General features: G+C 39.5%; 1 protein-coding gene across 2 annotated transcripts; it reads right to left on the bottom strand.

Annotated features, from left to right (window-relative positions):
* Positions 1 to 2,316: 2,316 nt before the first annotated feature.
* ist1 (IST1 factor associated with ESCRT-III) lies at positions 2,317 to 13,989 on the bottom strand. Of its 2 annotated transcripts, XM_081359727.1 has the most exons (10): positions 13,864 to 13,986; positions 13,034 to 13,130; positions 12,758 to 12,938; positions 10,892 to 10,979; positions 10,726 to 10,809; positions 9,801 to 9,911; positions 9,527 to 9,712; positions 8,662 to 8,772; positions 4,609 to 4,657; positions 2,511 to 4,526 (listed from the first exon to the last, which is right to left on the bottom strand). In XM_081359727.1, exons 1-10 carry the CDS (start codon positions 13,969 to 13,971, stop codon positions 4,360 to 4,362), a joined length of 1,182 nt encoding a protein of 393 aa, XP_081215853.1. In that variant the 5' UTR covers positions 13,972 to 13,986; the 3' UTR covers positions 2,511 to 4,359. The 2 variants fall into 2 exon arrangements, with proteins under 2 accessions (XP_081215854.1, XP_081215853.1); XM_081359728.1 differs by lacking the exon at positions 4,609 to 4,657 and having other exon boundaries at positions 2,317 to 4,526; positions 8,652 to 8,772; positions 13,864 to 13,989.
* Between the last annotated feature and the right edge of the window lie 1,394 nt (positions 13,990 to 15,383).

The raw sequence follows: 15,383 nt of genomic DNA, 5'->3' as shown, positions 1-15,383 counted from the left end.
TTGCTCCGTGTTATCAGACATATGTTAACATTTGTATTTATAGATCCACCATGATGAAATATATAACACATGACCCCGTCATTCCTCCATGGCGTCTCAGGTTCTGTCAGAAGTGCATCTAAACTTCAGCGAGTGACGGAGTGACGGGACCTGTTACCCTGACCTGGGTTATTCACTGGGCCTGTACTTTGCCTGAGGCGCTGGAGAGTCCTGTTCGCTCATGGGTGAAATGTGTGATGCTCAGGAACCGTGACCTGCCAGACTTCATGATCTGAGGAGAAGATGGACGCCTGAGCTTTCAGACCGCTGACAACTGCGACGCCATCAAATCTGTCTTTCTGTGAACATAAATGCATGAGAGGTGACCAAGGTGAAATCTAGAAGTGTATGCCCAGTGCCCACCATTATATACAGCAAGACAAGGAATAATCACTTTTATTACAGTACATACATTTCCAGCATACAATAGCCGTCATTTCGCCGTCTCGGTTAACTATAGACCCGATATAGCCTACTCCGGCTATGAGCAACACACTTCTAGACAAAATAACCTTGTATTTGGTTACATGTCGTTTTTGCCAAAATAACTTGCGAGATGTGTGATATTCCATCATGTAAGCAAAGTCAACAGTGATTACAAGGTGTTTGGTTTCATTTCTTCACTCATTTGGGCGATGGTTTAGACGGTTATTACATTTTCACTGAAAGCCCGAATTGTCCCTTGTTTTAGCCTAGACGTCTGGGCTGTGTTTGGACGGCTACTAGACGTCTTTTAAACGAAAAATTGCTAAATTTAAAAAATTGTATTCCTTTGATACTTACTTCTCTCAGTAAGTTGCCTGTAGTTATAACAAACTGGGACTGAATTCCCGTAAGATATGCTTTGTATTTAGGTGGAACATTTCAGCTTTGGCATCGAGCAGAACATTCATAGTTGGAAAATTTCATATTACAGAATGTATGTACAGGCCCAGGGGGATTTAAATGCATCCTGTATCAATGGTTTTGGCATGGGATTATTGTGATTTATTTATGTAAAATTCAGCACAGATGTATGTGCAGTCGTCCCTTTTTATTGAAGAAATACAGTTAGAAAAGCTTCAAATGTGACCTGATGTTGCATGAGCACTAAGTTCTCTTAGTTGAAATTGAACTGTCAAAAACACACAAAGGCTGTATAAACACAGTCTGCTATGTCTGTGAATGTAAAGAAATCGCATGTGTATATTAGATCTGTGTGTTAAAGTGACAGACTGCTGCTGTCTATGCTGTTAATGTGAATCAAACTGCAGAAGTCTCTCACTGCTCCTGAGAATTTCTTACTTTAATGCTGCTTTAAAATGCTCTGGCGAGGAGAAAAACTAGTACCCATCTAATAAATAGGTACTAGTATCTATTGAATAAATACTAGTATCTAGTAATAGGTACCAGTATCTAAAAAATAAGTACTAGTACCTAATAAATAACTACTAGTATCTAATAAATACACACTAGTCAGAACTGAATAGTTGATATCTGAATGACAGATCCCCATAGAAGTCAATGGCAAAAAAATTAATTTGTGTTAGTCACTCACTATTGAAATATGTACTAGTATCCATTTAATAAGTACTAGTATCTAATAATAAATACTAGTAAGTAATGAATAAGTGCTAGTATCTTTAAAAAGGTAGTACCTAAAGAATAAGTACTAATAGCTAATGAATAAGTACTATGGAAAAGATACTAGTATCTAAAAAATAAGTAATAGTAGCATGAAAATAGAGACTAGGTTATAAGGATTAAATGTTAAAACGGCTTGCCATAATTGTCTCCCCTCCAAACCTGAGCAGGGGAGATGAAGCTGTCTAAACCGCTCACTATCTAGTGTACGAAAGCCTCGCCTGATCTCGGGCCTTGTCACACATGGAGAGATGATGATGATGTGCATGTTGTACCTTTTAAATATTAAAATGACCCATGTCTCACTGTCTCTCATGTAAGTGGGGATAAAAATAATGCGGTAACACTTTACAATAAGGTTCATTAGTTAGCTACCATAAGAATGAACAATCCTTCAACAGCATTTAATAATTTTAGTTAATATTAATTTTAACATTTACGAATACGTTATTACAATCAAAGGTTGTATTTGTTAACATTAGTTAATGCACTGTGAACTAACATGAACAAACATGAACAGCTGGATTATTATTAACTAACATTAACAAAGATTAATAAATGTATTGCTGATTGTTAGTTCATATTAGTTAATACATTAAATAATGTTAACCTTATTGTAAAGTGTTCAATAATGCTATACACAACAATGTACTCACATTATAATTCCCATAATTACCTTTTAATGTAATACCTAAAAGTTATTTTAATTGATTATACAACCGACTTGTCCAAACAAAGCAAGGTTTCAGAAGAGGGCATGAAAGGTTATTCGCAGTCATCAAATCAACACTCATAAAAAAGCATGGATTGGTCAGAATGTTGTACAATTGTGCATTACACATGTATTTTAAGAAGTCTTTATTTATGCAAGTGGTTCACATGTGTATTTGTAAGAGCTTTTGATAACTTTATGCTAAATTAGTAGGTTATCGGTTTTCCTCAATCGCTTTGCGTCTCATTTACAAAATATTGCGTAGAAACCTTCCTACATTTGATCTAAGATCATATCTATGCGTACACACGTTTTATATACGAGGCCTCACAACTCAAAAACACAGTAACTCACCCAAAACCTTTCATTTGTGCTTTAAAACCAGTTTTTGTGTCAATAAATTAGCAAATGCCACCAAAACTACAGTAAATATAGAATAGAATATGTACATTTGCATTTATTTTTGTAGCAATGTTACATGTAAATAGAAAACCTTTCATGTCATGGGTATTTATGTAATAAATGGATACTTTTGCATGCAACGGCTCGCACAATAAAAGCTGTCTAGAGTTTGACAATTTCACTGAGAATCAACTTGTCAGTTTTGATCAGCAAGCCTCGTGTATTTAGTTATTGTGCGAATTCTTTTTCACACGTGCAATTTGCTTAAATTAATAAGAATTTATGTAAACAAGAAAATACGTTTTGAGAAAAACATCTCAACTGAACCAAAGCAATCGAGGAAAACCTGTTATTAAGTTGTATTACTTCACCCTCTAGAGGTGTTAAAGAGTATAAAACAGCGTATTCACATCTTATAAACTTCATCACAAGCTTATAAACCCATTATATGGTATTCATTAATGGAAAAACTTGTTACAGCAGTTTAATAAAGTTTAATCGTATTACTCCTTCAGTGAATCTAGGTGAGAAGTCGTATGGTTATGAGCAAATATACTTTATTACAGGGCATGTTTTCAATGCAAATTAAAATCAGCAAACCTAAACACTGCCAGATTTGTATTTAGATGATTTGAAGGGGGGGAGAGACACAAATTAGTGTTATAAAGTCAAGGGAAAAAGAAGTCACACAGATATAAAACCACTATACAATCCAAACCTAAGACATTGACACAGATGTAGTCAATTCTGATAAATAAGTCAATAATATATGATGAAACCCCCACCAGAGAGAAGAACGAGCATGTAAATGACTTATTAAATGCGCTGTTCATTGTACAAGCTGTCAGATAAGTCACGTGTCCCAGAGAAAGGTGTGGAACGGCAAGGCCACAGTTTAAGAGACGGAAACTAAGGCAAACTCAGTCTAGAAAACACGGACAAGACTAGCAACAGGAGCGTTATCGACTGTAGAACAAATAAAAAACACTTGCTTTCGAGTCAAATGAAGAAGGTTTAACTTCTCAAATCAGCCACAAATAAACAGCATTGAACTACATCACCAGAAACTTTAGGACAAGGAGATGATTATTAAATTCTGCCTCGAACATCACGGCCTCCTCAATAACAAAAAAAAGCTGAGTCACTTCGCGAAACAACTGATATGCACTCACAGCCCATGATATCACAGGCTTATGCAGGTTCACAGCCATTCAAAAGAGTTACACAACTCTGGGTGTAAATAATGGCAACAGGTTATTCCTGCTTTTACCAAGAGGAGTCATAGTGATTTACTGGGGAGAAAAGTTAGACGCTGTTTGCTAAATAGGGGGAAGCTAACAGACACGACGTGTCAGAGATGCGTTGCTCATCTAAATGATGCAGTGATTTACACTATAGATGATTAAGTTTAGCTGTCAGCAAAGTGCTCATAAAAAGGTAGGCTAGTAGTCCGTCTGTATACTGAATCCCATCCTTCATTGTGTTAGGTAAGAAATATTATATTACACCTCCACCAGAAGATCTGAGAGTGTGAAAACATTGAATTATTCGTGTGAGGACGATCTTCTGACTCCCAGATGCGCTTAGGTCTTCTTCTTGAGCTCCTCGAAGCGTCGTGACAGGTCGTCGAAGTCGATGTCTTCCGACGTGTTGGCGTTCGCTCCGAAGGACGAGGCTGGGAGTGTGTTGGGAACAGACGGGAGTTCGGGAAGGTTCGAGTTGTCATAGATCTGACCAGACGGGGACGGGCCTAGAGACGAAACACAGCTCTCAGAAACAAGATTATCAGAATAAGAGCGGGGAAATAAATCATATTGGGATAGGGCACATACCTGGGATGACCTGGGAAGAATCAAAGGGTTTGACTGACAAATCATCGATCTTAAAAAACACATGAAACCGGTTAACAAACAAATAATCAGTACTGGTATACTCATAACTGAGAAGAGTCAGTATTAATGTGGCATTATTAGTGTAAAACAATCCAACAGACCCGTAGTGAACTGAACCCTGGAGTGAACATGGACACCTCATTTAGAAAGACAAACACAAGGATCCGGAATATCAACATACTGCAATTTGCAAGATGTTATGTTCACTTATTTGTAAAACATGCATATGCACAATAAAAATGTCCGAAATGCATGCTTTTAATGATGAGACTTTTGTTTTTGTAATCAGGTTCTCAAAAATTATATAAAAATTGGATTTAGATGCATCAACCAATATATCGGTTATCTATGGAAGTTTGTTTTCCGCCACAGAATAAAACATTTTAAAAGATAATTGCGACTTTTTATCTCACAATTGAGAGTTTACATCTCGCAATTCTGACTTTATTTCTCAGAACTGTGTGATATGAAGTCCCCAAATGCGAGTTATAAAGTCAGAAAGAGTTTATCATCTCACAATTCTGACTTTATAACACAACTGAGACTTTATATCACACAATTCTGAGTTAAAAAGCCGCAATTACCTTTTTTATTTTTTTTATTCAGTGGTGGAAACAAGCTTCCATAGTTATCGGCTTTCAAATATAAAGATTTAATCAGTATCGGCCAAAATATTCATATTGGTGCATCCCTAGTATATATGAGAGCAAAAAATTAGTACGCATGCTCTTCAGTCGAATTTATAAGCACATTATTGCCTTTATAATTCCCGATTTATAATTGCTAACTTTTGACGTAGGATGAAATCCAAGTTATGATCAAATGCACTTTATAAATGAGGCCCCTGTTTGTCAGTCCGGTTGTTAGTGGAAAGGTTTCCTGTAAACATCTCAAGCACACTGGAGGAGTTTCTGAGGTAAATGCTTTGAGGTCAAAATCTCAAACAACAAAATCAGAAGAAAAAAAAATCATTGTTGTTTTGTATAAAGGCAATAAAACATGTTAAGTGACATTTTCATTACATATTTCCCCTCAATTAGAACAACAATAGGCTTCATTTTCTTTATGCAAAATACAACTGTTTTTTCTTTTCATTTTGAGTTGACATATGAGCTGTTCTTAGCAGCCAATGTGAGAATGAGATTCAGCTTTTTGTGTGTTTATGACTCACATACAGTATATGTATGGCTACTTAAATACTTAAAAAGCATTTCCCCAGAAACACAGCAAAAAAAGCCAAAGACTTGCGCTGGAGAGATCAGAAGTCAGTGTTTTGGACCTGTAGCACATGCCTGTGTGAGACCAGAGGCCGGTTGATCCAGCTGGACATACAGACCGGTTGTAAGACTAGGCTGGACGGAAAATGAGTAGAATCAATGCCTGTTGCGCCATCTTACACCGTGTCCTAACTACACGCGACGCGCGATAAAATGCCTCTTCTCCATGTTGATCAGAGTGTTTGTCCTAACCAGCCGCGACGGCGACACACGACGATTCTATTTTAGAAACGGTTTCTATTTTTCTGAGACGTCGCGCTGGAACAACAAACACAAAGTGTGGCGATGATGATCTCAGGTACTGTTTATGTGCTTTATTTAATGTTTAAAGTGTGTAATGTGACTCTGAATATCATTTAGTGCTCCAGCTTTGAAGCTGTAAAAGCAACGGTGGATAATTCACCTCAGATCTTGAAATTAAAGAGATGTAAACAAGAACGTTCAAACGGTGAACAAACAAGTGTATTCTTTGACAAAGATTGTTTTAGAAACTCAGCCTATGTATTTTTAATAATGTTTAAATGGTGTAATATTTGTGAATTTGATTATGTAGCTACTTATCCATTTTCTTGCGAGTGTCGTCAAGATGACGCTCTGGTGCCGCGAGACTCCGCCCACACACTGTTCTGATTGGCTGACTCCGCCCACACACTGTTCTGATTGGTTGTGGGTTTTGATTGATTTTAACGCATTTCGCAGTCGTGTCGCGTCTAGTGTGGACAGACAAATTATTTGTCGCTGGAATCTTAAAGCATCGCTTCAGGTTAGGACACGTGTAAGACTAGTCTTAGCAGTTTATGCAACTGGACCCAGTTCTTTATTTTTATCAAAGCTTGCAACCGTTGTAAATGGCATCTTGAATATAACCGAATGTGTCGGTGTTAACCACAGATGCACCTTCACTCTCTTCCATTGGTGAAAAGTGAAGCCGACAAAGTCCCAATAAGCTCAAAGCCGCCAAAACGAACACTTCAACTTACATCAGCGTGATAAAAATGACAGAAAAACATCATTGGAAAAATGATTTTGAAGTGTAATTTGGTTGTTTAGTTTGCCTCGCGTCCCATTAGACTTCATGGGGAGGCGGGGTTTATGAGCTATACTGGGACCAGCCACCGGGGGGTGATCGATACTCTGGGTTTATGAGCTATACTGGGACCAGCCAGCGGGGGTGATCGATACTCTGGGTTTATGAGCTATACTGGGACCAGCCACCGGGGGGGTGATCGATACTCTGGGTTTATGAGCTATACTGGGCCCAGCCACCAGGGGGTGATCGATACTCTGGGTTTATGAGCTATACTGGGACCAGCCAGCGGGGGGGATCGAAACTCTGGGTTGATGAGCTATACTGGGACCAGCCAGCGGGGGGGCGATCGAGACTCTGGGTTGATGAGCTATACTGGGACCAGCCAGCGGGGGGTGATCGAGACTCTGGGTTTATGAGCTATACTGGGACCAGCCAGCGGGGGGGCGATCGAGACACTGGGTTTATGAGCTATACTGGGACCAGCCAGCGGGGGGTGATCGAGACTCTGGGTTTATGAGCTATACTGGGACCAGCCACCAGGGGGCGATCGAGACTCTGGGTTTATGAGCTATACTGGGACCAGCCACCAGGGGGCGATCGATACTCTGGGTTTATGAGCTATACTGGGACCAGCCACCAGGGGGCGATCGATACTCTGGGTTTATGAGCTATACTGGGACCAGCCACCAGGGGGCGATCGATACTCTGGGTTTATGAGCTATACTGGGACCAGCCACCAGGGGGCGATCGATACTCTGGGTTTATGAGCTATACTGGGACCAGCCACCAGGGGGCGATCGAGACTCTGGGTTTATGAGCTATACTGGGACCAGCCACCGGGGGGGTGATCGAGACTCTGGGTTTATGAGCTATACTGGGACCAGCCACCGGGGGGTGATCGATACTCTGGGTTTATGAGCTATACTGGGACCAGCCACCAGGGGGCGATCGATACTCTGGGTTTATGAGCTATACTGGGACCAGCCACCAGGGGGCGATCGATACTCTGGGTTTATGAGCTATACTGGGACCAGCCACCAGGGGGCGATCGATACTCTGGGTTTATGAGCTATACTGGGACCAGCCACCAGGGGGCGATCGATACTCTGGGTTTATGAGCTATACTGGGACCAGCCACCAGGGGGCGATCGATACTCTGGGTTTATGAGCTATACTGGGACCAGCCACCAGGGGGCGATCGAGACTCTGGGTTTATGAGCTATACTGGGACCAGCCACTGGGGGGGTGATCGAGACTCTGGGTTTATGAGCTATACTGGGACCAGCCACCGGGGGGTGATCGATACTCTGGGTTTATGAGCTATACTGGGACCAGCCACCAGGGGGTGATCGATACTCTGGGTTTATGAGCTATACTGGGACCAGCCACCGGGGGGCGATCGAGACGCTTCGGCTTCACTTTTCAGGACTTGTGCGACACGCTTGGTGTGGACGTGTATCGTCTACGCCTGGTCCCTACGCCTACTCGGTGCAACAGGTGTAAATGTTTATTGGAACGCTAGATGTAGCCCAGCGTAGATCTTACACACAACCTTTTTAGGTCCAGCTGGTGCAACCAGACTGACAACAGAGCGGGACATGATGTGAACTGTAATAAACTGCTCTTCCCTTCAAGGTGAACAGGTCGTCTCCGTCTTTCTGAAGGGGTGCGATCACTTGAACTTACAGACTCATAGGTGGGGGGGCAGCTGGGCAGTTGTGGAGGCAGCCCTCCTCTCGCTGGAGGCTGGAAGTTGCTAAAGCCATCATAAGTGCCAACGGGACCGTTAAAAGCCTCCTGGAGGGGGGAGATGATGTGAATCTGACTCTTTCAGCTTAACAGACAGATTTTTTTTTTTTAGGTTGATCAAGTAGAGCTGCTCAATTAATCATTAAAAGATCATGATCTTGATTCAAACACATACGGGATCTTATTCCTAAACGACAATGATTCACTATGTCTGTTAAACCTAAACAAGAACGATCACAGCGAACATTCAGATCTGTGTTCTTCTTGCGTAGTTTGCCTTTTCATGATGACTCGCTTTGGATAAAGGCGTCTGCTAAATGACTAAATGTAAATGTCTTACAATCATTCATATTATCACAGAAGAACTGGGATAAAAGTTTATAGTTCGGATATAAACACGGTGATCAAAATAGAGTAAATCACCTTTTTGAAATGAACTTGACACTTCAAATAAAGACGTGTCAATTATAACATTACACCAGTAGGTGGCGCCACCAGGTGACTTAAAACATTTATTTGTCATTGAATTATTAATTAAAGAGATTCATTCAAAAACGCTGATTCGTCCAGTAATGAAACAAGTGAAGTGTTGATGAGTGAGTCGTTGAATTATTCACTCAACCTGATTGAAAATTTTTATGTTTTTTAATAGACTGACATTTTGTCAGAACCTCTAAATTAACACGTGTTATTTTGTTTAGTTGTCTGTTCAGAATGGTGTGAGAATCGTGATATCTACTTGAATCCCGAATCATGCAGCTCTTTGGTCACGTGAAACTAGCCAGTTAGATGTTTGTCTTACAGCTCCTTTGGCCGCTGGGTAGTTGAAAGCTGTGGGCATCGGCATGGGCATGGGCATGGGCATGCCAACAGCAGGAGCAGTAAACCCTCCTCCTCCTCCTCCTCCACCACCAGCTCCTCCTCCTGGCTTTCTGAAGTCACTGTTCACGTCGATCAGATCGGCCTCTTCCCCCGGACACACCTCTGGCTGTGAATGTTACACATGCAGAACGTTTGAAACAAGCGCTGCTTATAGAGATTATCTAGTTGGAAAGGAAGAGGAAATTGATTCCTACCCGAACCATGGCATCCGGTTCATAGGGAACGTTGTAGTTTTTGGCGATCTCAATGAGGTAGCGCTCCACCAAAATCTTGGGAGGGGCCTCCACGCTCAATTTGTGCATGAGCTACGGAAAGATAGCCCAATGTGAAAATACAACAGCTTAAAAGCCCATCCCTTAAATATCTATAATGTTCGGTATATGGCTTGGCTTCTCCATCAATTTAAGATTAGGGAATTTTCCGTCTACCAAGTAAAAGTCGTATCTCTAACTGCTTAAGGCTAGCCTGGGAAAACCCAGACAACTTCCGGCAAATTTAGATTTGCTCTGCAAGTAGTCTGGCAAAAAGCTCATTCAAGACCATTTCTAATCCGTCGAAATCGCGGCACCAATCAGAAACGTTGAGGTGGGCTTTACACGATGACAATCGCTCTGATTGGTTTTAGGTCTATCCAATTGCACCCAGAGGCATTTGAGCGATGTCCGTTGGTGACGCCCCTTTGGAAATTAGTTATTAATGAAGCTTTGCCAGACCATAACTCAGTTACTACTGAGAATGGTCTGGTTTTAACCGGGCTAGCTTAAGGCTGGAATTTGAACAAATTTTAAAGTCCTCCCTGTGGTCAAAATCAAGTTTTTAATGTAGTTTATGTGTCTATGTGGTGTTTTTAATATGCTTTAAGACACACCATGTGTAAATTCATAAGTCGACGAGTATTTCCTCCTTAAAACTGCAGTGAACCAAAGACAGTCTCAAAAACACGCTTTGAAATCACTGGTGTTTCTGACGTCACAAACTACCTTGTAACCAATCAGATCAACGTGTGATCGTCAACCAGTGGATCTCTGAGCTGAGTGAGTGACTGAGTGAGTGGAGGCGGGGCTCATTTGCATATTCATAGAATGCCCACCACCAGTATTCAATCAGGTTTCAACATACCCTATCATTAACTGTTCCAATCTGGTTTGTCCTACATAGCTTTCCATACTCTTTGCTGTATTTGGCACACAGCTGATCGGAAACCTGTGAAAAAGGGAAAAAAGACATGAATGATCCACACTCGATCTCCAGAAATAGATTTAAGACGGACACAATTTCTACCCACAATCTTCAGTTCCGCCACTTCTGATTGCAGTCGAGGAGCCGCCCAGATGAGTGTGGAAACGGCTTCTTGTAGACCAGGGTCCAGTTCCCTTAAAGAGAGGATGGTGAAGTTGAAGAACATGGACAGGAGCATCCGAAATCACACACTTCCCTTCGGTACAGCCGGCGGGAAACAATATGTGACGAAAGAGGCTAGTAGAGCTGCACGATTAATCTTTAAAAGATCGCAATCTCGATTCAAACACCCACGTGATCTTACTCCTAAATGACAGCGATTATTCTGACTATTAACACTTTGACAAGAACAATCACAGCGAACATTCAGATCTGTGTTCTGATCCAGTGAAAGCCGTTGTCATGATCTGAAACAGCTTCACAAACAGTCTTTTCAATCACACAGTATCATTATTTCTGCCTTTCAAATATTCATATTAATCACAGAAGAACTGGTATAAAAGTTTATAGTTCAGATATAAACACTGATGTCTACGGTAGCGATCAAAATAGAGGAAATCACCTTTTGAAAGTAACTTACTTCAAATAACAATTGTATAAATTACAGCGTTACACCAGTAGGTGGCGACAAGTGACTTAAAAATGTTTACTGAATCATTCATTCAAGAGATTTGTTCCAAAACGCTGATTCATCCAGTAATGAAACAAGTGATGTATTCATGAGTGAGTCATTGAATCAACTCAACCTGATTAAAACATTCAAATTAATTCAATATTTTTTAATAGACTGTAGCAATTAACATTTTTTTCATCAATTACATTGTTACACCAGTAGGTGGCGACAAGTGACTGTATTTGTCACGGAGTCATTCATTCAAGAGATTCGTTCAAAAAGATTCGTCTAGTAATACAGTGGTTCCCAAACTGGGGTACACAAACAAAATACTGAGTTTTACCTTTCATTTAATTCTTCCCCACGTTAAAATAACATTAAAACTGAATATGTATTTCTAACTGGCAAAATGCCATAAATACATGACATCCAATCAAATTACCTCATCTTTTATTATCAAAACTGACTACATCCACACAAGCACATGATAGGTTGCGTGCAGATATACTTGTCTAAGCAAATCTTGCTACATTACTGCCGTTCTTGACAATGTACCTTTGTAAAAGTAGGAGTTTAGCACTTACTAGCACCAACAAATATAGACACAGAGAGATCGATTTAAGACTCAAAATCTCTTCGATACTAAAACATACACTGTTTGAGTTCTAGTATTTAATGTTGATTATATATTATACAGGCAAGAATGCAATTGTTCTCAAATATCCACACGATTTCAAACGTGTCACTGGTTATTATACAACAGGTCAACAAACAAAAATAATGGAACAAGTCTTTATGAGTGAGTCATTGAATCATTGTTTCTTTAAATAACTCAAATTAATTAGGTTTTAATAGACTGAAGAAATTCACATTTACGTATATTATTATACATTTATATTAAAACATTTTAGATAAAGATTGTATCAATTATATTGTTACACCAGTAGGTGGCGACAAGTGACTGTTTTTATCATGTATTTATCATTAAATCATTCAAGAGATTTGTTCAAAAACACTGATTCATCCGGCAATGAAAAAAGTGAGTGATCATTGAATCGTTCACTTAACCCAATTTAAAAAAATGAATTCAAATGAATGAAATATTTTTTTACGATATTTTGTTTGTCTATTCAGATTCGTGGGAGAATCACGATGGGATTCTCAAATTATCCAGAATCGTGCAGCTCTACCGTGAAGTAATTAGGCCTACTTATTCAAAGTATGTACCAACTCAAGACAGTATACGATTTCGGACTGAATTACGATACATTTAATGAGAACAAAAAAAAGGTTACTCACTTCATGGACTGTATTAGGCCAAACCGAGTGAGCAGCAAATCACAGTATAACTCCAGGATCTCCATGGCCTCCACCAGATAGTCCTCCCTGATGATGTGCTCCACCCGGATTCTCGCACGCTCATCTTTCCCCGCTGACAAGTAGTCTGCAATCTCCTTGCGAGCCTTCTGGGCTAATTCGGCTAATTCAGAGCAAACAGATTCAAAGCAATTAGATGAACTTAGGCCATCCAAAACACGTCAAAAATATGTGCAACTTGTAGACAACCAAACTTACTTTTCTTCTTCTCAAGAAGTTTGAGGCGGTTTATGACAAGCCTGAGATTGACACGGAGTCTCTCGGATTTGAACCCTCCACCAAGCATGATGGGGCTCTGTGGGAGCAAATACCAGGTTAAAAGGACAGAAAGGACTCAGATTGAAGGTCTTATAGTATCCCACATGTTATTGAAGCTACAGATGTTGGAGATACGCCTCCTGTTTGGCGAGTGACGTCACTGCCCCGCCATGACGTCACTGTCATAACAAGACAACAGCACAGTTCAGTTATTAGAAGAAACCTGATCGTTTTAGATAAAAGTAGTCCCCTATGTTACACATGTCAAAAATAGCATTAGCAGTACTATGGTATCCGATCAAAACAACGTGGTTCGGTTTCATATAGGCTACTTTTGTACTGAATATTTACGGTATTTACAAGTACTACAAAGAATACCAAAGTACATGTCAAAAAAAAAAAAATGTTAATAATCTAGCACTTTTTTTTAGTTGGTTACACGCTTATCTGTTTAAAAAACATTGGCTAATTTGTCACTTAGATTCCCTTAGTTATGCTAACTATGAGTCATGGCAAACAAGCCAAAACAAGTGGCAAAAACAGTCTATCTGACTATTAGTCACTTGTTAATATTATTATGGATCGATTTGATGCATCTAGAACGCATAAATAATATTTTAAACCGTTAGAAATCTGATTGTTCAAACCAGGAAGAAACTCGATTAGCGGCTAAAAGAGCTAATTCAGTAAACAAAACCTACAGACATTGACAAATCATCATAAATGCCCAATAAAAACGGTAACTAAGATATAACAAACGCCATATTTACCTGTAAATTCCTCTTCGGACGCGGACAGTAAGTCGGTTTCGTTACAATCGTTCGGCGACTGGCTACTCGATTATCATTCACTTCCGTATTGGACGTGACTTCATTCATGACGCTACACGTCACGTGGTCGGCAGCGCTTGTGATGGGAAACCCCCGTCACTAGGGTGGACAAATCACATGTCTTTAATGATGTCATGTTTATGATATTACATGACAAGGTAGAATATCAGGCTGGCAAGAAACGCCTGAGAAATCACTATCACTAAAATATCCCATTGCTTAAACCTTACCAATGTACCTGCATACATCACTATATCGAGATATTTATGTTTAGCTGTTTTTTGTGTGTGTTCTTCTGTTTGTCTTTCTCTCTTCTGTAGGCCTATGTGTATATATGTCATTGATATGGAAGCTTGTTTCCGCCACTGAATAATAAATTAATAATAATAATTGCGACTTTTTATCTCATAATTGCGAGATATAAAGTCGCAATTCTGAGAAATAAAGTCGCAATTGGGAGATATAAAGTCGGAATTGCATGATATAAAGTAAGAATTATGAGATATAAACTATTCTGAGGTAAAAAAAAAAAAAAGTCCGTCTTTTTATATATAAACTCACAATTATGTGTTATAAAGTCAGAATTGCGTGATATAAAGTCGCAATTGCGAGAAATAAAGTCAGGATTGCGAGATGTAGCCTAAACTCGCAATTGTGAGATAAAAAGTCGCAATTATCTTTTAAAATGTTTTATTCTGCCTACTATGTTTTGTTAACTTGCAAAAAAAAAAAAAAATAATAATTTTGTTTTGGCTCGCTAGTCACTAATCCAAATGATAGACCAGAATGTGTAGTGAAAACACTGTTGGGTTGTAAAGGAGAAAAGTGAATGGTGAAATATGATAAATACATACTGTTTATCTGTATCATTGTTCCTGCAAAGATTCTAATGTACCATGACCTGATAGTGCCTACCTAACACTGTTCATCCTGTTACTGTAATGTGATCGGCTAAGTGAAATATCAAGGTTTTTTTTTTTTTTTTTTCCAGGCCTTATCTGACAATTTGCTTTTCTATTAAACAAGCTGTGTAACATGGACGCCTCTCCTTCTTTCGCACGGCTGTCATCTTTTGGAGAAACTGAGAAAAGCAGCTTTCATTTACAGTCACATCAAAATGGACAGTTCTTGTTTTTTTTTTTTTTTTTTTTTTTATTTATTAATGGAATATTGCAGTGTTTATTGTAATTATAAATGTAAATCATTGTTATTGACTTTTTTATTCTTGAATCAAAATAACCTCTCCCTCTTGCAGCAACATCTCTTCTGATGACGTGTTTACTGGCGCGAGGGCGGAGCAACCTGTCACTCACATGAGATCCGACCAAAAGCAAAACACAACCATCCAATCAATTCCCCACAGACAAAACCAAGCCCCGCCCACATTTGTTCTTGTTCGAGAAGCTGGTTATAATAGGATATAAACTCGGATATAATAGGGAAGAAAAGACTAGCGCAAC

The sequence above is a fragment of the Scardinius erythrophthalmus genome (assembly GCF_964197995.2).
Source record: "Scardinius erythrophthalmus genome assembly, chromosome: 2".
Taxonomy (NCBI): Eukaryota; Metazoa; Chordata; class Actinopteri; order Cypriniformes; family Leuciscidae; genus Scardinius; species Scardinius erythrophthalmus.
This window is presented reverse-complemented; position numbering and strand designations above follow the sequence as displayed.